The 22,684-nt window shown below is 43.2% G+C and overlaps 1 protein-coding gene across 2 annotated transcripts in view; it reads left to right on the top strand.

Annotated features, from left to right (window-relative positions):
• The window catches only part of xkr4 (XK related 4), a 366,598-nt gene that overhangs the window by 268,105 nt on the left and 75,809 nt on the right, over nucleotides 1-22,684 (top strand). Inside the window, exons 3-4 of one of the 2 annotated variants that reach the window (XM_048596051.1) lie at nucleotides 16,289-16,296; nucleotides 17,960-17,978. The exons of the other annotated variant lie outside the window; for it this stretch is intronic. Coding sequence (XP_048452008.1) covers nucleotides 16,289-16,296; nucleotides 17,960-17,978 — 27 coding nt within the window. The remainder of the gene's footprint in view (nucleotides 1-16,288; nucleotides 16,297-17,959; nucleotides 17,979-22,684) is intronic. 2 annotated transcript variants of the gene reach the window in all.

Below are 22,684 nucleotides of genomic sequence, written 5' to 3'. Positions count from 1 at the left end.
GAAGGGTCTAGGCCCGAAACGTCAGCCTTCCTGCTCCTCTGATGCTGCTTGGCCTGCTGTGTTCATCCAGCTCTACACCTTGTTATCTCAGATTCTCCAGCATCTGCAGTTCCTACCATCTCTGATTTCCCAAACAAAATTCTTTTTCAGTTTCATGTATATGCAGTGATTAGCACCTAATTATGACAGAGAATTCCAAAGATTTGTAAGCCTTTGAGTGAAGAAATTTCTTTTCATCTCAGTTCTAAATAAACAACACCTTTTCCTGAAACTGTCTCCCCCACCCTCTCTTCTAGCTGCCATAAATTAGACTCATCACTCTCATTCTGCTAAACTCCAGTGAATTTAGGCATACTTTCCTCAGACACGCATTCCAGGAGATGTTCAACTTGGCAGGAATCTTGACATCAGCGGTTACTGAAAACAGGAATGTCACTCCTTGTTGTTGATCACAAAATTGACAGATCTTTGTAGTATAGGTGGTGCTGGTGTTGTTGCTGATGCTGCTGCTCTTTGTGTCCCTTCAGCTGACCTTGTTCTTGGGGCTTTTCCTGCTGCTGATGGTGTTGCTGGTACTGCTCCTGTTTTCTTTATCAGAGGCCAAAAATGACTCTCATGCTACTGTGAAGGATGACAGCAAGGAGTGCACATCAAAGTTAAAATATCCAAAGTAGCAGAAGTTGCCACAGTACTGGCAATCATCTCCAAAGCAGTTTTATGAGCAGAAGCCTTTCACCTAGGCAAAGAAGCGACTATTATAAAGATTTCTCAGCATGCTAATCAGTGTTCTCTTGTTGCCTTTTACAACCTGGCAAGTTCCAGGAAGCACAGGAAACCTGCAGAGAGCCGGTTAAAGCCAGAATCTGTTGTTAAAGATACAGCCTTTTAACATATGCAAATAGTAGACATTTCAGTGCAAAGGCGGTTTCTCACACACTTGTGAACTGCTCCAGTTAAATGTGGAAGTAAATCTGGCACACAGGCACCTTTTGATGTTTATCCTTCCACGTATGAGGAAGGACTTCTTTTATGAAGCAATTGGCATGATTTGAATCTCACCATCCATGAATGTGATGAAGGTGGAAAATATCAATTATTTCAAAAGGATTGGCATTTGAGGGAATTAATTTTGCAGGATCCACAGGGATTAAACAGGACAGTGCAACTGACGAGACTGCTCCTGGACTCAATGGGTCAAATGGCCTCCTTCTGTGCCATAAATGACTGCACAATGAGTTTTCAGCAAATATATTAAAAACAAAACAGAGTCTGATGAAATTGTCAAACACAAGAAAATGTTAAATTATGTCTAATTTATATTAATATTCTTTATCCGTTGTTCTAACTTTCAGTAGTCAATGTGCAATGTTTTGCTGCATTTTAATGTGCTTTAAAAGAGGTATCTTTTCAACTTTATATTCAGTTAGGAGCATAGTTTGGATATTGGAAAATTACTTGTTTTAGATTATTTACAAATAGTCTTAATATCAAAAACTGTGCAAACTGCTCAGCTACATGCGCCACCCTCAGCAACGGAGGCTCCATATCAGAAGCAAAACGTTGGAAATGATCTGTTAAATGTCATAATAAATTGCATGAAATGCTATTACCATTAGAAAATTAAACTTAATGTTACATTTTACCAGATGGGCATGAGAAATAGCTTAATAATTAAGCATTGTAAATATTCAATATAATCACTTTATTCACTGGTTCGTTCATTAGGAAATTTGCATGACACTGATATAACAGTTGGTAAACCCCAACCGGACCATAGGATTGCTGTCTCGTTAGAGAGAGATGACTGGTGGTGGTTTAACCTGAGGGTCATCAGGCCTTAGGAAGAAGAGAGGTTGAGAAGGAGAGTCCTTCATGGTAACCTCAGCTGGTGCAGGAATTGAACACATGCTGTTGGCAACACTCTACATCACAAGTATGAAGATTAAATCCCTGTGGTGAACTGAATGAGCTCACGTCAGTTGAGGCAGAAATCATAGAATCCCTATAGTATGGAAGCAGGGCACTTGGCCCATCGAGTCCACACCAACCCTCTGAAGAGAATCCCATTCAGACCCACCCCCTACTGTATAACCCTGTATTTCCCATGGCTAACATGCCTAGCCTGCACATCCCTGGACACCAAGGGCAATTTAGCATTGCCAACCTACCTAGCCTGCATATCATCAGACTGTGCGAGGAAACCGGAGCACCTGGAGGAAGCCCACACAGACACAGGGAGAACATGCAAAGTCCACACAGACAGTCGCCTGAGGGTGGAATCAGACCTGGGTCCCTGGTGCTATGAGGCATCAGTGCCACCATGCTGCACCATGGAGCTTCTACTTTGCCAGTCAGAGAAAAGGAACCTTCTTGGGTCTCTAATGATTTCTAACAAGGGTATGATCGGGGAGAGCTGTGATAGTACTTCAATGTAATCCTCCCACCAGTGTGCAAACAAATGTACGAGTCCGGTGATCCTTCTTCAGAACAATGGAATCAACATTAATTCTGCTTTCTCTCCTCAGATTTCACCAGACTTGCTGATTTTCTCCAGTAATTCCCATTTTTGTTTCAAATTTCCAGCATCTGTAGTTCTTTGTTTTGTTTTATCCATACAAGCTTTGCTCAATGGGAGAAGTCTATGGAAGAGTTGTAAGCATAAATTTCTAACTACGTGATGCCTGTGAAGACATTTACCTTCCAGCAATAGTTAAAGTCAGGCATGCCTTTTACAGAATTAAAATGATGCAAAGAGCAAAGTTTTTAAATTATCCCAACCAATTATATTACCATTAATCTGGTTGACATATGTTAAAATAAATTTAATTATGATGCTTTCATTTATATTATCACACGAAGACTTCTTTGGACTTACATGACCATACAGTTCTTAATAATATGATCGCATTGTGTTTGCCATAATTTCATTTTTTTCCTATATGCCTATAATGTGCATAATACCAAAATTAAGTGAACATTCTGCATCATTAAAGATTGAAAGTGTAGATAAGCCTCACTATTCTTTTCTAGGATCACACTTCCTCTGTTCTGAAAGACTTCATAATTTTATTCTGCTTCTTCTTCTATGTTCAATATAATGAGTTTAATATAATGAGAGATGGCTGCCTCCTCCTACTCTATAATGGGATTTAGGTCACCCTTCACTCTGGGAGGGATCCACTGCTGGCTGCATCTCTAGTGTGAGCCTAGACAGTCTGAATTTCATCCCGTGAGCCACTGCATGTCCTGAGAAGCTAAGTTCATTCACTACTGCAACAATGCTGAAATCAACTGAATAATGTGGAAAATTAAGGTTTGTCCTGCACACTAAAAGCAACCAGACATTTGCAGTTCTATTAGTCTAGCACCATTTATCAACCTAGTAGCCTCACAAGTGCATAGTTTAGGTTGTGCAAAAACCTCTTGGCTCCAGACTTCATCATAGCCCTGGTAATTGCTGTAATGAAACTTTGGTTTATGAGAATATAATCTCACAACAGGAGAGCATTAACCTTCTGAACAAGTGTATATTTCTGAATATTTATTGTTTCACAAGGATGCACTTATGAGGAACATGTGTAGAGGTTTTTTCACATTCCCTGTTTCATTAATGTCAGGAATGTATACCCATTCACTGCTAAGCACGCATCTACCAACATGCTAGCTGCATTATCCCACACAGATTACTTATGGCCCTCTTCTCATTGAAGTTCAGTTTTCTGCTAACCGAAATGTCTTCATTGAGGTTTAATTTTTAATTGGGGAGTGGTGCAGATTTCTCCTGGAAAACAATTGTAAAAGCTAGAATTTGCATTTGATACATCCCAGTTGATACCATGTATGGTCATGAATCATGTATTAGGTTTGTTGGTTTCATTTTGTTAAAATGGAAGAAAGGAATTTAAACTACTGTGCAGTGATTATAACGAGATCATCTAGGTGAGTCTCATAGAATATGAGTTCCCTGATTGGGGCTGTTAATTTGTTCCAATCAGGGAGCCCTAGGTGACAGATAAGAGTAGATGTGTCAGATATCCTGTTCACTCCGACAGCTGGCTCTGAGGGAGTTGGAACAGTGTCAAGGACTCTCCACGTGTAAATAAAGGGTGACTTGATGACGGGATATCAGCCTCTGTGGAATTATTTCAGTGGCTGCAAAAGAAAAGCACGCACTTGAAGAAATTCACTCACACCAGTAGACTTTGAGTTGGGGTTAGCATTTCTGGCATCATGCCATTATTTGGGAAGCTTGACTCATTTGATCCTGCTGTTGAAGACTGGACCTAGTATGTGGAAAGAATGCACTACATTTTCCGGACAAATGATATTGGTGCAGATGAAATGCAACAAATAATTACCCTCACAGCTTGTGGACCCACCGCTTGTTTGGTTGTTAGGAGCCAAACTTTCTCTGAGGCACTGGCTAATAAAACCTTTCAAGAGTTGACGGATTTAGTTAAAGAATACTACAACACTGACTCTCCTCTAATCCCAAATTTGTATTCAGCAATTCAAGAATGAGGGGATTAGTATCAGGATTTTTGACTAGGTTAAGATGACTGGCAGATGCAAGTGACTTTGGTTTAACTTTTAATGAGATGCTGAGAGACCATTTGGAATGTGGGATTAATGATATAACCATACGAAAGCGTCTACTTGTCCAAATGGACATCAGAAGGGACTACAACTTGTTTTATCACTGGAAAATACAGCAATTGGAGCATACAAGCTGCAGAGTATTCCAATGGAAGTGGACATGCCAACCCATCCAACTGAACTTGGGAACGCCACTTTGAATGAAGGCAATTGCATAGCCTGACTCAGGATATATCCTGAACAGAGGGACTTTATGTCGGCCCACAGTAAAACCCCAAAACGAAGCCAAGCCTTGGCCAAACAGTTAAAATTTTCTTCAGGATCCGAGCCATCAAGCCATTGTAGTTGCTATTGGCATGTGAATTTGAGACAGCAAAAGAGTCCCATTAGACCTAAACTGAGTAAGAGAAGTCACCTGGTTCTAATGAAAGTCAATACCAGCATGACCGTTTTTCAGTGATCCCAGAACCAGTCTTTAACAAAATTTGTTCTGGATTCCAACACCTAAGTTTGAGCAAGATCTCGGCTACACTGGGAACCTATACTGGGGAACATTCACAGATTAAGCATACAACTTCAGTTTCAGCCTCTTATGAGAAGCAACTGTTCAGTTACCACTGATAGTAGTAAAAGGCTTGAGCCCAAGCTTGATGGGGTGAAATTGGTTGAGAAAGATTTACCTAAATTGGCTCAACATTTTTTCAATTAGAAAATGGCTACCTGAGTGAAGTCATAGTTAAATACCCAGAAGTTTTTCAGGGAGGTCTAGGGACTATCAAAGGAGCCAAGGCCACCTTACATGTTGACCAGGAAGCAATTCTACTATTCTGCGAGGCCCTGCATGCACCATTTGCCTTATGGTCAAAGGTAGAAATCAGAAGGCTGAAAACCAAAGGACTCATCAAACCAGTCCAGTTTGTGGAATGAGCAGCACCAATTGTACCAATTATGAAGCCCAACAGTTGGTTCACCTTTGTGGGAATTTTCAACAAATGGTAAACCACTTTTCACAGCTGAATAAATACAAAGTCCCTCACATAGATTTATACGCAAAACTGGCAGGGGGGCTGTCCTTCGTGAAGCTGGACATGAGCTATGCGTGCTTGCAGTTGTAGTTAGATGAGGATTCTCAGACATATGCTACAATTAATACCCATAAGGGTTTGCATAAATATACGAGACCGCCATTTGGGGTATCGTCAGCTTGTGCAACTTTTCAGCAGATGATGGAGAACATTTTACAGAATCTATCCCAGGTCACCATTTATCTAGATGATGTGTTAATAACAGGGAATACCAATAAGGAACATTTAGAGAACTTGGATGTAGTCCACAGACGTTTCTCCCAGGCAGGCATATGCCTTAGAAGGGAAAATTGAGTGTTCCAGGCACCCCAAGTGACCTACTTGGGCTACAGAGTTGACAAGACCAGGTTACACTCGTTGGAAAATAAAGTAAGGGCAATCAATGGTGCCCCGGCCCCCATGTCTATACCAGACCTAAGGTCTTTCCTTAGGCTGGGGAGTTATTACAGGAAGTTCATATATAAGCTGGCACCTTTACGTCAACTCTTAAAAAAGGGTCAGCCTTGGAAAAGGTCATGCAGCCAAGCCATATCTTTCAGGGAAGTGAAGAAACAGCTATCATCCTTTAAGCTACTGGCACACTATGATCCAAGCGACATCTGGTATTGACATGTGATGTCTCCCTGTACGGCATTTGAGTAGTATTAGCTCATAGGTGACCCAAAGGAGAGGAATGCCCAATACTGTGTGCATCCAAGACTTTGGCGAATACAGTACGTAAATACGTCCAGATTGAGAACAAAGGTTTGGCTGTCATTCTTGGAGTCAGGAATTTCCATCAATATCTTTTCAAACATAAATTTGTAATAATAACAGAACACAAACCCCTTCCAGGTCTATTTAAAGAGGATAAAGCACTGCCGCCCATAACTTCAGGCCAAATTCAGCATTGGGGTCAAATTCTAAGCACGTATAATTAAAAATTGGAACACCATCAAGGAGGCCAAGTGGCAAATGAGGATTCATTGAGTCACCTCCTGCTGGCAGACACACCACTATTGGTACCTTCACTGGAACAGTCTGCAATGGTTTTAAATTTTCTGGACAACTTCCAGTCACAGCTGACAATATTAGAATTTGGAGGCAGAAAGATCAAGTGCTGGCAAAACTGAAACAGCCAGTGGTGATGGGGGAAACCAAAAGGTCATCACAACCAGAATTGGAACCTTTTGGACCCAAAGAGACCAGATCATAGTAATATTATGGCGTATTCTTATTGGGAGCAAGAGTGATTGTCCCGAGCAAAGGTCGCCACCAGATACTGGCTGAACTCCACCAGGGTAATCCAGAGGTTTTCAAGATGAAGATTTGGTGAGAAGTCATGTCTGGTGTCCAGGATTGGATGCAGACATAGCTCCACTGGTGGGGCAGTGCCCAGAGTGCCAACAAGGACAAAGATTATCACCAGCAGATCCCCTACACTTGTGGGAATGGTCAGGTAAACCCTGGACTAGGTTACACATCGACTATGCAGGTCCTGTTCACTCTGAAAGCTTGGTCTGAGGGTGCTGGATCAGTTTCAAGGTGTTGTCTGGTTCCTCCTTAAAACAAGTTAGACTGAACCAGCCAGAATGTTATGAATGAATTTGCCCAAGTGTCCCACAATACCAAAGTGGTCAAATCACTATGAATATAGCTGGTACCAATGCAAAACAGTTCCAATCTTAGTGTGATGGTGCTATAACTTTAAAAGGTTATTTTGTCATGGTTATTTTTGAAGAGAGGTTGTAAAGCAGAGGTGCTGAACTAGCTAATGAAGAAAAGTTGTGTAAGGTGAAGGCAACCGGGGAAGGCAATGGCCTAGTGGTATTATCGCTAGACAATTAATCCAGAGATCCAGCTAATGTTCTGGGGACCCAGGTTCGAATCCTGCCACAACAGATGGTAGAATTTGAATTCAATAGAAAAAAGAATTTGGAATTAAAAATCTACTGATGACCATGAAACCATTGTTGAATGTCAGGGGTAAAAAAACAACATCTGGTTCACTAACGTCCTTTAGGAAAGGAAATCTGCCATCCTCACCTGGTCTGGCCTACATGTGGCTGACTCTCAATTGCCCTCAGCTGTACTGAATGTTGAACAGAGTCTCAAAGAAATGAAACCAAGCGGATCACCTGGCATCGACTTAGGCACCAGAAAAGACAATGGCAGAAACAGCCCTGTCGACTCTGCAAAGTCCTTCTCACTAATATCTGCAGGCTAGTGCCAAAATTAGGAAAGCTGTCTCATAGACTGGTCAAGCAACAGCCTAACATACCTGACAGACAACATCCCACTCACCACTATCACCATCCCTGGTGGCTCTATAGTAATATACAGTCTGGAGGGCGTTGCTCTGGGAGTCCTCAACAATGACTCTGGACCCCTTGAAGCCTCATGGCTTTACGTTAAACATGGGCAAGGAAACCTGCTGCTCATTACTATGTACCGTCCTCCCTAAGCTGATGAATCAGCACTAAGGATGGCAAGGGCACAAAATGTACTTTGGCTGGAGGATTTCAATGTCCACCAACAGGAGTGGCTCAGCAGCAGTACTACTGATCGATTTGGTTAGGTCCTAAAGGACATAGTTACTGGGACAGGTTTGCGGCAGGTGGTGAGGAAACAAACAAGAGGGCAAAACATACTTGACCTCATCCTTACCAATCTGCCAGCTGGAGATGCATCTGTCCATGACAGTATCGGTAAGAGTGACCACCACACAGTCCTTCTGGAGATAACACTATCACTGTGCTAAATGGGTCAGACTTCAAACAGATCTAGCAGCTCAAGATTGGACATCCATGAGGCACTGTAGGCCATCAACAGCAGCAGAATTGTACTCCAGCACAATCTGTAACCACATGGCCCGGCATATCCCCCACTCAACCATTTCTATCAAGCCAGGAGATCAGCCCTGGTTCAATGGAAAGTGCAGGAGGGCATGCCAGGAGCAGCGGCATCAGGCATGAGGTGTCAACCTGGTGAAGCCACCAAACAGGACTACTTGCATGCCAAACAACACAATCAGCAAGTGATAAATAGAGCTAAACAATCCCACAAGCAATGGATCAGATCTAAGCTCTGCAGTCCTGCCACATCCAGGTCTGAATGGTGGTGGACAATTAAACAGCTCACTGGAGGAGGAGGCTCCACAAATATCCTCATCCTCAATGATGGAAGAGCTCAGCACATTGGTGAAAAGATAAGGCTGAAGCTTTCGCAACAATCTTCAGCCAGAAGTTCCGAGTGGATGATCCGTCTCGGCCTCCTCCAGTGGTCCCCACCATTGCAGATACCACTCTTCAGCCAATTCGATTCGCTCCACATGATATCAAGAAAGGGTTGGAGACACTGGATACTGAAAAGGCTACGTGACCTGACAACATTCCGGCAATAGTACTGAAGATTTGTGCTCCAGAATCCCCTAGCCAAGCTGTTCCAGTACAGTTACAACACTTGCAGCTACCTGACGATATGGAAAATTGCCCAAGTATGTCCTATGCATAAAAAGCAGGACAAATCAAACCTGGCCAGTTACCACCCCATCAGTTTACTTTCGATCATCAGCAAAGTGATGGAAGGTGTCATCAACAGTGCTATCAAGCAGTACCTGCTCAGCAACAACCTGCTCAGTGACGCCCAGTTTGGGTTCTGCCAGGGCCACTCATCTCCTGACCTAATTACAGCCTTGGTTCAAACAAGGACAAAAGAGCTGAATTCCAGAGGTGAGGTGAGAGTGACAGCCCTTGACATCAAGGCTGCATTCAACCGAGTGTGGCATCATGGACCCCTAGCAAAACTGCAATCAATGAGTATCAGAAGGAAAACTCTGCATTTGGTTAGATTCATAACAGACAAAAAGGAAGATGGTCATGGTTGTTGGAGGTCTGTCATCTCAGCTCCAGCACATCTTTGCAGGTGTTCCTCCTGACTCCCCAAAGCCTGTCTACCATCTACGAGGCACAAGCCAGGAGTGTGATGCTGGATGAGTGCAGGCCTCACAACACACAAGAAACTTGACACCATCCAGTACAAAGTAGACCGCCTGATTGGCACTGTGTCAACAAGCATCCAATCTGACCACCACCGACGCTCACTACCAGCAGTGTGTACTATCTGCCAGATGCACTGCAGAAATTCAGCAAAGATTCTCAGACAGCACCTTTCAAACCCATAACCACTTCTATCTAGAAGGACAGCAGATATATGGGAACATCACCACCTTAAAGTTCCCCTCCAAGCCACTCACCATTCTGACTTGGAAATATATCATTGTTCCTTTACTGTCGCTGGGTCAAAATCCTAGAATTCCCTCCCTAATGGCATTGTGGGTCAAACTACAGCAGGTGGACTGCAACAGTTCAAGAAGACAGATCACAATCACCTTCTCAAGGGCAACTAGGGATGGGCAATAAATGCTGCCAGCCCACATCCCACTAAAATGAATAAATAAAAAAAACTTGTGAGACCCTAGTATATTTTTTAAACAGCCTGAATGGGTGTGGCCAGCTCTCACAGATCCAGATTTCTTGGTTTTGTTTTTATCAGAAGCTCTTGGGGTGTCAAAAGAGTTGGAAGCTTCAGTGAATGTCTCCTGGCTGCTACACTCTGAATTTTCTCTTGATGTTTTTCCCTCCTGGATTGGAGAACTGCATGTGATAATCTGTGTGTGAATTTGCCTTTTTGCCATGGGGTGTGTATATGGGATGTTACTATATCAGAACAGTTAATTAGTAATAGTTTTTCTATCTGTTGTTCTGTTAAGTTTTCCAATAGTAAAGATTTTCTAAATCCCTCTTTCTTTTGTTTGTATTTTAGCTATAGTGCTTAAATAAATTGTGTTTTGCTTAACGTTGAATAGTTTGACTGGTCGCATTGCCTCTGGAATACAGCACTTCACATCTACTTAAGATGAGAAAGATTTAGGGTATAGGCTACCTTTCTAAAATATTTTGAAGGGTCTAGTCTGGCCCATAACAATTAGGAAACAAATAGCAACAGCTTTTACTACAAAGCAGCGCTACTTCTGATCCTGTCTGGCCACTTAAGTTTACAATACTTCGCAAGTCTCTTGTAGATTTGCACAGTCACTCTCTTTCTCTTTCTCTCTCTCTCTCTCTCTCTGTGGGACTGTGAAGTTGCTTTCTGTCTTCATCTCTCTCTCTCCGGATGGTCAGCGTGTCTCTACCATTTACCATGCTCGTCTCTTCAGAAGGTCCAAGAGGGTCCAAGAGATTGATCTGCAGTTGAACCCTGTTTTTATACCTTTTTGGATGGTTTTCCGAAACTTTCTATAGTTCTGGCCAATCAGGGAGACACTTAATAGCTTGAAACATTGTCAATGATTTGGATGGCTTGCTACTGTTTCTTTTTGTAGCAGGACCCAGGGCCTTTCTGTTTGGTGGCTAAATTTTTTGGAGATATGTCTGTGCGAGATTACCTTTTACATTATGCTAATGTCATTAGCATTTGGCTGCCACGTTTGTAGTGTCTGGTGCGTGGGTTTTGCGACTTCAATTTTAATTCCCAATGAACCCAGTATCCCTTGCTGTTTGGCCAATTTAGCAATCTATCCATGTTTTAGCAGCCAGGAAGCTGCTAGATTTCTCCACTTTTGAATGGAAAGAAACTCATGTGAATGAAGTTCAAAGCTATTTTTAAATGTCGGTTATGTTTGTTGTCAGGGGAACCTACATTTCATGAGAAAGCCATTGCATACACTGACCAAGCCTGTCACATATTTATATGTATGAAAAAAGAAACTCCCATCATGATAATCCATACAAGATTGTGGTGCACAGACAACATTCAATCATCAGAACAAATAGAAGTGGCAATAGTGATAACCCTGGGACTTCCATTTGTCTTAGAGACCCTCTGTGCATGTACAATATTGTCCATAATGAATGTGTCGATCTGTTATGATATATGTCTTTCCCAGCCTGCAATTTCAACTGCCAGTATTCTGAAATACATCAAGATGGGTGCAATTAGGACCACAGCTAGATGTGAGAGGAGCAGAATTCATGGTTGACAGGGTATGGGCATGATGGCATGGCCTGTTTGTTTGCATTTATTTAGAGTTGTCCCTGTCAGTGTCCCCTATCTCTCCACAGCATATGGGGAGGTGTCATGGTAATGCATCCAGATACCTTTTTTAATAATTCCAATATTTTCAACTTCAAAGGTCCTCAAGCCAACTTTGTCAATACGAATAATTGGAATCCCTAGCACCAAGCCCAACATCTAGCCAACAGTATCCTTGCAGTGTCATTATACTAAACCTTGGTGAGCAGCAACAACTGGCAAGATGGCGGTAGAGTAAGTCGCTCCATTCGGAGCTCACTGTGTTCGCCAGTTCTCTTTCTCTTTCTTCCTTTATCCTTCATTTTTTTCTCCCTTCTTCACTCTACCTCTGTAGTAGTTCTATCCCCCCACCCCGTCCCTTTTAACTACCCACCTAAGGAGTCAGGAAGAGGCTGGGTTGCAACCGGGAACCACATGGCGGAAGCTGAACAAGTGGGTTGTGTCCTGCAGTGATGGCAGATCAAGAGTGGCCTGGCGAGAGTGGACTGGTGAGGTAGCGGTGGTGTGACCAAGCCGGTGAGGCAGCCGGGAGTGGGCCAGTGAGGCAGCGGCGGTGAGATTGGGCCAGTGAGGCAACCCAGAGCGGGACACTGACAGCGGCCTGGCATGGGCTAGAAAGCCCGGAGTGGGACATTGGCGGAGGCATGGCGAGGGCTGGAAAGCCCAGAGCAGGATGCTGGCTGTGGCATAGTGTGGGCTGGAAAGCCCAGAGTGGAACTCTGGCAGAAGCGTGCTGAGGGCTGGAAAGCCCTGAGTGGGACTGTGGCAGTGGAAAGGAAAGTTGGACTCTCTTAAGTGGTCTATTTTTTCTTATCTTATTCGAAGTTAATGCGAATGGTGCCATGTGTGTACGGTGAAGGTGCACACTTTTCACTATATTTTCACATTGAATACATGTGAAAATAAATGATCCAATTCTCTCAACTCAATTCTCTCAGACATTAGTGTGGTTCTTCATCTCCTGGAACAAATGTTCAAACTGTTCATCACTAATCTGGGGTGGGACCTTACTTTGGCTACTGGACAAGGTTCAGTTTTGCTGCTAATTGTCATCCCTGATTTTGCCCTGGATGATCTGGTTAATTGTCTTAATGTGACCCTCTAGTATGGTCACTAAATGGTGACTAGCCTGATTCTCTGCTAGTTGGCACCCCTGCTCCATATGATGTGGCTAGATAATTAACGAGTTCCCTTCTCTTTCATCTGTTAACTGCTGCTTTAGGTTTTTCATATATTTCCTTATCCCTTACCCCATTATTCTATAGGTTAGGTGAATATAATCATTTTAATGAGGAAGGACACCACTCCAGTAACTGTATCCCTGATATATCTATTATGATTGGTATGTTTGTGGTGAGTGTTATCAAACTAGATTTTACATTTAAGTTTAATTACTAGTCTACTGTGAGGTCCTGGTGTATGTGTGGGACATGCTGGGAGAGGAGATTCACTCTTGGTCTTAGCCCATTTTTAATTTCACACTCAAATTTTTCCCTGGTGGGACTTCCCAGGGCATCGCCGTCCTAACTCTGACCCCTTGTCTCGCCTGTGTGCTAGATATCCCACTACCATGCACCCGTTCCCAGAGAAACTGCATCAAACATCTGTGATCCCTATGCTCATGAAACACAACACGGAATTCCCATTGGGTTTCCTGTACACCATGGGTTGATTGTTACACCTGAATACCACTGATTTTGCAGGGCAGAACCAGAGGGTCTGATCTACACACTCCAGCGTCTGGTGAATTGTACCACAGGTATTCTGGGTTCATCATTTTCTTTTGCAGCCGTGCTACATTTTTGAAAACGGTCATTATTATATGTAAACATAATACACAATAAATGCTCCAGATCGGTTGCATCACTGCCCTGGATTAGCCGTTCTGATGCATTTCCTAAAAGGAGAACAAGAGTAATTTTTGAAAATACCTTTGTGTTATACATAACATTTTAAAATTGACAAATTGTCCAATTTCCACCCATTCCTGGACCCCGTTTTTTTAAAAAAAACAAATTGGGCGATAGAATAAATGTGCCCCATATGCAGGATGTGGATGGGTGGGTAATCACCCAGTGTGCAAATGGACGTTTAGCAATGGTGGGAGCACTTCCTGATAAGCTACCACATGGCATCTTGTGCAGTCATGTGGCTGAGGAGTATTAAAGCTATGTCCATTATGGTGTCGCCCCTGTCATCCTCAATGTAAAAGCCACAGGCTATTTTCACTCCAGCTGTTGCTGCCAGGATGGTACGCTGGGCGTTGGCCCCTTTTTCTAAACTTCCCGTTGCAAAATTGGAATATTAGGTGCCCGGCAGTCCCAAACAACATGGCTGGGTTGGCCATAGTTATAGCATAGATTGGTTTTGGGGAGTTCCCTTCTTCTGGGGGCAGGGGACTTGCCTGGAGGGGGAGTTTGTCTGGAACTACTTGGTGTATTCCTGCCTCTTCTTTCATTCCTCCAAGTTGGAAGGGAGTGCCACAAGAAGTCAGGACTGCACTTATGCAGACTGATTTTCCACGATGACTGCAGTGCCCTCAAGTTCTTTTCCCATATAGTGATTAAGTTGTGGAGGACCCAAGCCTCATTATGGAAGGCACTGGAGGGGTCGAATCCCAGACATGCACCCCTCCTTCTTTCTGATGCATGGGAGACAAGGATTCCAACCCAGTTTTTTCCATTCTTCGTTAGTAAGAGAGTTGCAGGTTACCAGATAAAACCCAAATAAATTGGACCCAGGTCTCTGGGTGAAGTTGGTGAAGTGTTCCCCTTATTGTTATTGGCACTTATGTTGTGCCTGTTGGGGGTTTGTCTTATCCTGCCCTATGGCAGTAAGGACTGTCACCTTCATCTGGTCAAAGGACCCCCTCCCTAGTTGTTGGTCCTCGGGTAGGGTTGAATGGACCACTGGACAAAGGAACATGGTGATTAATTTGGTTAACTTAGTGGCCTCCAGTCCGTGCATAATGGACTGTTGGTAGATCTCATCAAAAAATGTATATGGGCCTGAGGTGGAATCAAAGAGTGTCACCTTTTTGGCAATGTCCGCCAGTTGGGTGGCTAGACTGGGTGTTGTGTATGCAGTGTGACAATCAGCTGTTTGATGCTGGGTGATCACAGGATTCATGGGCTCTGGTTTCAGCTGGATCAGATGTGGGCCTAAAGGTGTAGTCACCTGGGAGAAAGGTTGCAGGGATAAGCAGATGTGGATGTGTTAGTTTGAGGTCTCTCATTATCTCCATAGGGAGGTAGGACTCCAAAGGCATAAATTATCACATTCTGGGCAGAGACCTACTTCATTAGGGATTATATTCGTTCCTCGTACTTTGAATGCTCTACACTAGGGCCGGGTGTGCATTGCTCTGTGTTACAGACTTGGAGAACATATACAGCTGTTGGGAGCTGCCTACATTGTTTTTCCAGCTTGTCAATGTACATGAGGCTGTCTCCTGATTCCCAATGGCCCTCCTCTCACTAGAAGAGGTTCTTTCAAATTGTGACTGGAATTGTCCCTTATGGATCAGGTATTTCTGTAGTCTGGTGGCTCTGCACTTTTAACTACGAGTTTTAACTTTTTCAATTCATCAGTAGTGATTTCTAATCACTCCCACAATGATCTAATTTCAGCTAGTTGGCTGCAGGAATCTTCTAGGCTGAATGCTATTGCTATTGTTACTGCTGTGGTTAACTCAGTGGCCTTCTTTTCTAATTTGTTATGGTGTTTCTTGCCATACGTCTTGGGCCATGGAACCCATGGTCCATGGCCAGTCTGGGCTGCTACAGAATTCTATCCTTTTGGCCACTTTTTAAAAGGCATTGTCTGAGACTGTCCTCGCATGTTGGACGAGGGGACACTGGTCCCACTTTGCTAGCAAACATGGGTCCTTTACTGGATTTTTCTTCCATGTTATTAAGTTATGGGAAGTGGCTGTAGCTAGTTTAGAACTTCAGCTAAATTCTTGTTGTAGCCTCTCTGAGTCTTAGATATGTATAATTAGAGCACTGTGACCCCTTATAACACTATCCAGAGATAGGTCTATAAACCCACTCGTAGCGTGACTGTAGAGTTGCCCACACCTATGTATTATGTCTATCCCTGAGTCCCTCATCCAATACCTTCTGCTTGTTCCAGGTACTCTTTAAAACACATAGCATTCATTTCAATCCGGTGGTGGAATACGTAGGGGTGTCAACAGCTGCCAATGTCTCTACTTCTTTTAAACAGAAAAGTAAAATTTCCTTGATTCTTTGGAACTGAAAGGTCTCTCGACTATCTTGAACTCAAAATAAAATTCCTTCAATTCTGGAAATAAAGAATGACTTTCCCTTTACTCTATCTCCACCAAACACTCTCTGGGTAGAGACAGCAAGAGGTCAAAATACAGAGTAAACTCTACTGTACTCATTTGGTGGCCCAGTGTGTGGGATAGGGGCTAGGACATGGGAGAGCTCAAGGGTCCCCAAGGGGAAAATGAGCTTGCGCTGAGCTTTGCTGGAACACTGCAGCAAGGATTAGACAGAGATGTTGGCCAGGGAACGGGGTGGTGTATTAAAGTGGCAAGCAACTGGAAGTCAGGGTCTTTTTTGCAGGCAGAATGTAGATGTTCTGTGAAGCAGTCTCCCAGTCTACGCTTCGTTTCCCTAATGTACAGGAGACCACATTGTGAGCAGCGAATGCAGTAGGCTAGATTCATGTAAATGCAGGTAAAGTGCAGCTTCACCTGAAAGGTATGTTTGGATTCTTGTATACTGGGGAGAGAAGAGGTAAATGGGCAGGTGTTATACCTTCGGTGGTTGCAGGGGAAGTTGCCGTGCAGCTGTGGGGGTGTGTTGGGAGTGAAGGAAAGAGTGGACCAGGGAGTCCCGATGGGAACAGTCCCTGCAGAAGGTGGACAAGGGAGGAAAGGGGAGTATGTGTCTGGTGGTGGCATCTCACTGGAGGTGGCAGAAATGGTGTCTAATGATCTTCTGGAATGTGGATGCTGGTGGGATGGTAGGTAAGGACAAAGGAAACCCTATCACTGTTGCGAGTGGGAAGAGAGAAGGTGAGGACGGAAGTGACGGAGATGGATCTGACCCAGTTGAGGGCCCTTTTGACAACAGTACTGGGAGTCCTCAATTGAGGAAGAAGGTGGACATTTCGGACACTCCCTTGTCGAAGTTGGGCTTATCAGTACATGTGTGATGGAGACGGAGGAACTGACAGAACGGAGTCTTTACAGGAAACAGGGTGCGAGTGTGTATAGTCCAGTCCAGGATAGCTCATTTTCTTCAGGTCAGAGGGGGCTAGGAAACAGGGTGCGAGTGTGTATGGTCCAGTCCAGGGTAGCTCATTTCCTTCAGGTCAGAGGGGAGCCATGGGTATCTGTATGGACCCTGTTATGCCTGTCTCTTGGTTGGGTATGTGGAACATTTCTTGTTCCAGTCCTATTCCGGCTGCCACCCACAACTCTTTCTCTGAAATATTGATGATATCATCAGTGCTACTTCCCTCTCTCGTCTGGAATTGGAAAAGTTCATTGATTTTGCGTTTAATTGCCAACCTGCCCTTTCATCTGGTGTATCTCTGACTCCTCCCTTCCCTTCCTTGACATCTCTGTTTCCATTCCTGGGGATAAACTAGCCACTAATATCTAGCATAAACCCACTGACTCCCACTGGAGCCCATGTGGGTACCCATGGCCACCCCTCTGACCTGAAGAAAATAAGCTGCCTTGACTATACATCCTCGCACCCTGTTTCCTGTAAAGACTCCATTCCATTCTCTCAGTTCCTCCATCTCCATTGTATATGTTCCGATGAGGCCAACTTCAACAAGGGAGCCTCCGAAATGTCCACCTTCTTCCTCAACTGAGAATTCCCCAACACTGTAGTCAACAGAGCCCTCGACTGCATCCAATCCATCTCCTGTACTTCAGCCCTCACCCCCTCTCTTCCCTTGCCCAACAGCAATCGGGTTCCTCTTGTCCATACCTACCATCCCACCAGCATCCACATCCAGAAGATCATCAGCCGCCATTTCCACCACCTCCAGCGAGATGCCACCACCAGACATATTCCTATCCCCTCCCTTGTCTGCCTTCTGCAGGAACTGTTCTCTCTGGGATACCCTGGTCCACTGTTCCTTCACTCTCAACACATCACCACAGCCCCATACCTCCCCTTACAACTGCCCATGTACCTCCCCCCTCAACAGTATCCAAGGGCCCAAACATACTTCCAGGTGAAGTGGCACTTTACCTGCATTTCCCAGAATCTAGTCTATAGCATCGCTGCTCACAATGTAGTTTCCTGTACATTGGGGAAACGAAGCGTAGACTGAGTGACCACTTCGCAGAACATCAATGTTCTGCCCGCAAAGAAGACTCTGAGCTTCCAGTTGCCTGCAACTTTAACGTATCACCCTGTTCCCTGGCCAGCGTCTCTGTCTCAGGCTTGCTGCAGTGTTCCAGTGAAGTTCAGTGCAAACTGGAAGACCAACATTTTCTGCTTGAGGACCGTGAAGCCCTCCGGACTCAATTTCGAGTTCAATAATTTTAGTGCCTGAACTCTCCCATGTCCTAGCCCCTTACCCCACATACCAGGCCTTGTTATCACATAGCCTGCCATTACACACTTCCTGTTGATGTCACTAACAGTCTCCATTAACATCTATTCACCCTTCTAGCCAGATTGTTATCAACTCCTTTGTCTGTCCAACTGTACTTCTCTCTCTTTGGGCTCTACCCCACCTATCATTTACTCCTTACCCTTCCCCCAACTCTATTATCTGCATATAAATGAACATTTTCCTAGCTACCATCAGTTCAGAGGAAGGGTCACCGGTCCTGAAACGTTAACTATGATTTTTCTTCACAGATGCTGCCAGACCTGCTGAGCTTTTCCAGCAACTTCTGTTTTTGTTCCTGATTTACAGCATCCATAGTTCTTTCAGTTTTTATTTTGTTACTCATTTGAATACTGACTTTACTCTCTTAATTACGACTCAGGCTGAATTCTCAGGATACCAGGCTGGTCGGTTAGATTTCGGAGGACCTGACAGTCACTTCTTGCCAAAGGCCACCCGGGGATGCCAAATGTTGTCTAATTCCTCCCTAAAACAAGTTAGACAACTCCAACAAGAATGTTGTAAATTAATTTGCCCAGGTGTCCCACAATCCCAAAGCCAAATACAAGCTGGTATCAATGCAAAACAGTCCCAACTTTATTTGGAAACAAATTACAATAGCTTTTACTACAAAACAATATTATTTCTAATCCTATTTGGCCACTTAAGCTTATACTTCCCAAGTCTTTTGTAGACTTACATAGCCACTCTCTTTCTCTCTCTCTCTCTCTCTCTCTCTGTGGGACTATGAAGCTGCTTTCTCTCTTCATCTCTCTCTCTGGATGGTCAACAGGTCTCTGCCATTTACCATGATCAGAAGGTCCAAGAGGATCTAAGAGATTGATCTACAGGTGAACCCTGTTTTTGTATCTTTTTAGATGGTTTTCTGGATCTTTCTATAGTTCTGGCCAATCAGGGAGACGTACTTAATTGTTTGAAACATTGTCAATCATTTGGAAGTGTTGTAACTGTTTCTTTGTGTGGCAGGACCCGGTGCCTTTCTGTCTGGGCCCTCCTCTGTTTGGTAGATAAGTTGTTGTGAGTATGTCTGTCCAAAATAGGTGTTCCTTTTACATTATGCTAATACAATTAGCACCTGACTGCTGCGTTTGCACTGTATCTGGTGTGTGGGTTTTGTGACTTCAGAGTTTTGCTTGGCCAATATACCCAGCATCCCTTGCTGTTTGGCCAATTTAGCAATCTATCTGTGTTTTAGCAGCCAGGTTGCTACCATAAAGAACTCTCCATGTGTAAATAAAGAGTAACTTGGGGATGGGGTACCAGCCTCTGTGGAGTTATTTCACACCACATTAAGTATTTGTGATAGGAGAGTGAGCAACACATATTGTAAGATCCTCAGTTAGTGAATCCCTCATCAACAATATAGCATGGAAAAACATAAGTGGCTAATTGTGTTAGCTTGCATGTTTCTATCATGTTATTTTTTATATTTTTCATATTTGCAAATTTGGCATGGAGGAAAGCGGTGCTCAATGTCACTGTCAATTCCCTTATACAACACATGCATCATTTTTATCTATGTCTTTCTTACAGTTGATAGAGACTCGCCTTTCATTGCATTATTGCAACTAAAGAAGATTTTTTAGTCAGCATCATTAAGATTTAGATACTTCTTGTCTGCATTGTTTGAATACTCTTTTTCACGGCTGAGGAACAGCTCCTACTTTAAAGTATGCTTCAAAAACTTACATGAATCCATCTTCTGCACATGTGTGATTAATAGTTTAGTCTTGCTTGCTCACACAGCCTGCTGCTGCATTTCTCAGTCATTTTTTGGCTCATTAAAGTTTGGCATTTGCAGCTTAATTCCAACAGAACAATTTCTCATGTTATATGGCAATTGCAATCAGCAAAGGCCACCATATATTTAAATGAATCTAGCGCAGATCCTGCTTCAGTATTTTTAATAATAGATCCGTCCGTATCTCTGCTATGATAGTATTTTGAGCAGATGTTTACCGCAGAGTGGTGTAACTAGTCACTTTGGAAGATCTTATTCACTAATCACATACTGCGGAACTGGAGTTATGTGGATGGCAAACCAGACATGCAGAGTGTGTTACTGATTCTCAAGAAGCTTAATTTGACAGCATTTTCCAAACCTCTAGCCTTTACTTCTAAGAAGGATGAGGAGAAATGTCATGAAAGCACCATCGGATCAAAGTAATGCAGCATAGAGCAGGTTCCTTCATAATTTCTTGCATCAATATCCCAGAATTCCTTGCATAACTCCATTATGAGAGCACCATCAGATCAAGAACTGCAGTGATTTAAGAAGGTAGTCCAACTGGACCACCACTCAGAACAACTAGGAATGGGCCACCAAAGTGGCCTTGCTAGTGATGCCTGCATACATGAGAACAGTCTGCAAATGATAATAACTGGTTGTATATAGACATATCAGAATTGTTATATAATGGGTTCTATTCATACCATGATTCATTTTGTTGTGCTTTGCAGGGCTTGTCATATGAGGAGTGGTTGAGTACTCTGAGTCTGTAATTGATGGAATTTAGAAGGATGAGGGGGATATCTGTGTGAGATCGCGTTCATAGAACCAGACAACCAGGATCAGTGAGTGGCGAAAATAGCCTCTTTATTGCACATTCACAGCAGCATGATGTAAGGCGAAATAGAATTCCCCGTCATAGCTCAAAAGCGGCCATTTTATACAGAATTCAAGCATACATTAACATTCCAACACTTGAGTGTTAAGTAATAGACATTGTACAAAAACTGTTTTGCAGGAAATTGGAGGTGGTTTAAACATGTGCTAAATGTTACCGGTTATTGTTGAGTGTTATTTTAATGGTTATTTTAATGAGATTAGAGTGTCCTTGCATAATTCAAAAGGTGTAAGTCTTGTTATTTTCAAGGTTAGAATTTTAAAGTTAGAAAAAGGCATCTTGTGTTTTCTAAATAAAAGTCTGAGTTCCCAACAGTTTTGATTGTCTGTGGTTCTACTTACTATCATTCATTCATTCATTTGGTTTCGTGGTCACACCTGTTTTGTAGTAGTGCTGTCAGTTTCCTTCAAGGTCTGAAGAAGGGTCTAGGCCCGAAACGTCAGCTTTCCTGCTCTTCTGATGCTGCTTGGCCTGCTGTGTTCATCCAACTCTACACCTTGTTATCTCTCATTCAAGGTCGTGCAGGTCTGGACATAGTGCCGTTAGTTTACACAGCATACACTGCATAGCATTTGTTAGTTTAATTAGTGGGGTAAAGTTTTATATACATGTTGAATAAAAACTTGGGACAAGTACCTAGCTCTACATAATATACTGGAAAAGTCAGCAGGGCTATCCAATTATCACCTTTGACTGATACTTGGAGTTACTCTAGTTGGAGGGAGAAGATAAATAACTTGGTAATAGCAGCTATTCAGTTGGATTTTAATATCAAATAACACTGTTTTTGGTGTGGGGGTGCAAAAAGGTTCCATCCTGTAGTGTCTGTGCAGCTTTGTTAGCCATCACGCCTGACTGCACCTTTGAATGGAATGCTGGTCTGGTTTAAATGGGGTTGTTTACACAGCGCGTTATGCATAAGTGCACTTTCAAGTGGGGTATAACTGCAAATTGAAGTGGTTGTAACCTGATACGGTAGCGAACCCCTGAATTAGTTTGAATGGGGGCTGGCTAGTACATGGAAATCTGCAGTTAGTATTATAACCATGAATTAGTGGGTTAATGGATTAATAGACATGATTTATGGAGTTATATTAAAAGTTGTTAACACCTTTGAATTCTGATATACCATCAGATTGAGATTTACAGGATACTAAGAAGCCTGGATAGAGTGGACGTGGAGAATATATTTCCACTGATAGGATAGACTAGGACTGGGGCACAGCCTCAGGGTGAAGCAACGACCTTTTAGGACTGAGATAAGGAGGAATTTCTTCAGCCAGAGGGTGGTGACTTTGTGGAACTCATTATTGCAGAAGGCTGTGGAGGCCAAGTCATTGAATGTATTTAAGACAGAGACAGATAGGTTTTGGATTAGTAAAGGGATCAAGGCGCTCAGGAAGAAGGCAGGAGAATAGGGTTGAAAAATATATCAGCCTTGATTGAATAGTGGGAGACTTGATGGGCTGAATGGCCAAATTTGCTCCTATATCTCATGGTCTTTTAAAGAGCTAAAGCAATTTTAATTTCTTCTGATATAGCATTCTTTATGTCACAATTCCTCCAAACAGGAACAAGATAAAAATAGGGTTTGTTTTCTCCTGACTAAACTAAACTAGTGTTCGGAGATGTGTAGATTAGGTGTGTTATAGGGGGATGGGTCTGGGTGGGATG

Source organism: Rhincodon typus, chromosome 4 (assembly GCF_021869965.1).
Source record: "Rhincodon typus isolate 14 chromosome 4, sRhiTyp1.1, whole genome shotgun sequence".
Taxonomy (NCBI): Eukaryota; Metazoa; Chordata; class Chondrichthyes; order Orectolobiformes; family Rhincodontidae; genus Rhincodon; species Rhincodon typus.
Note: the sequence above shows the minus strand (reverse complement) of the source record. Positions and strands in the feature narration are given on the sequence as shown.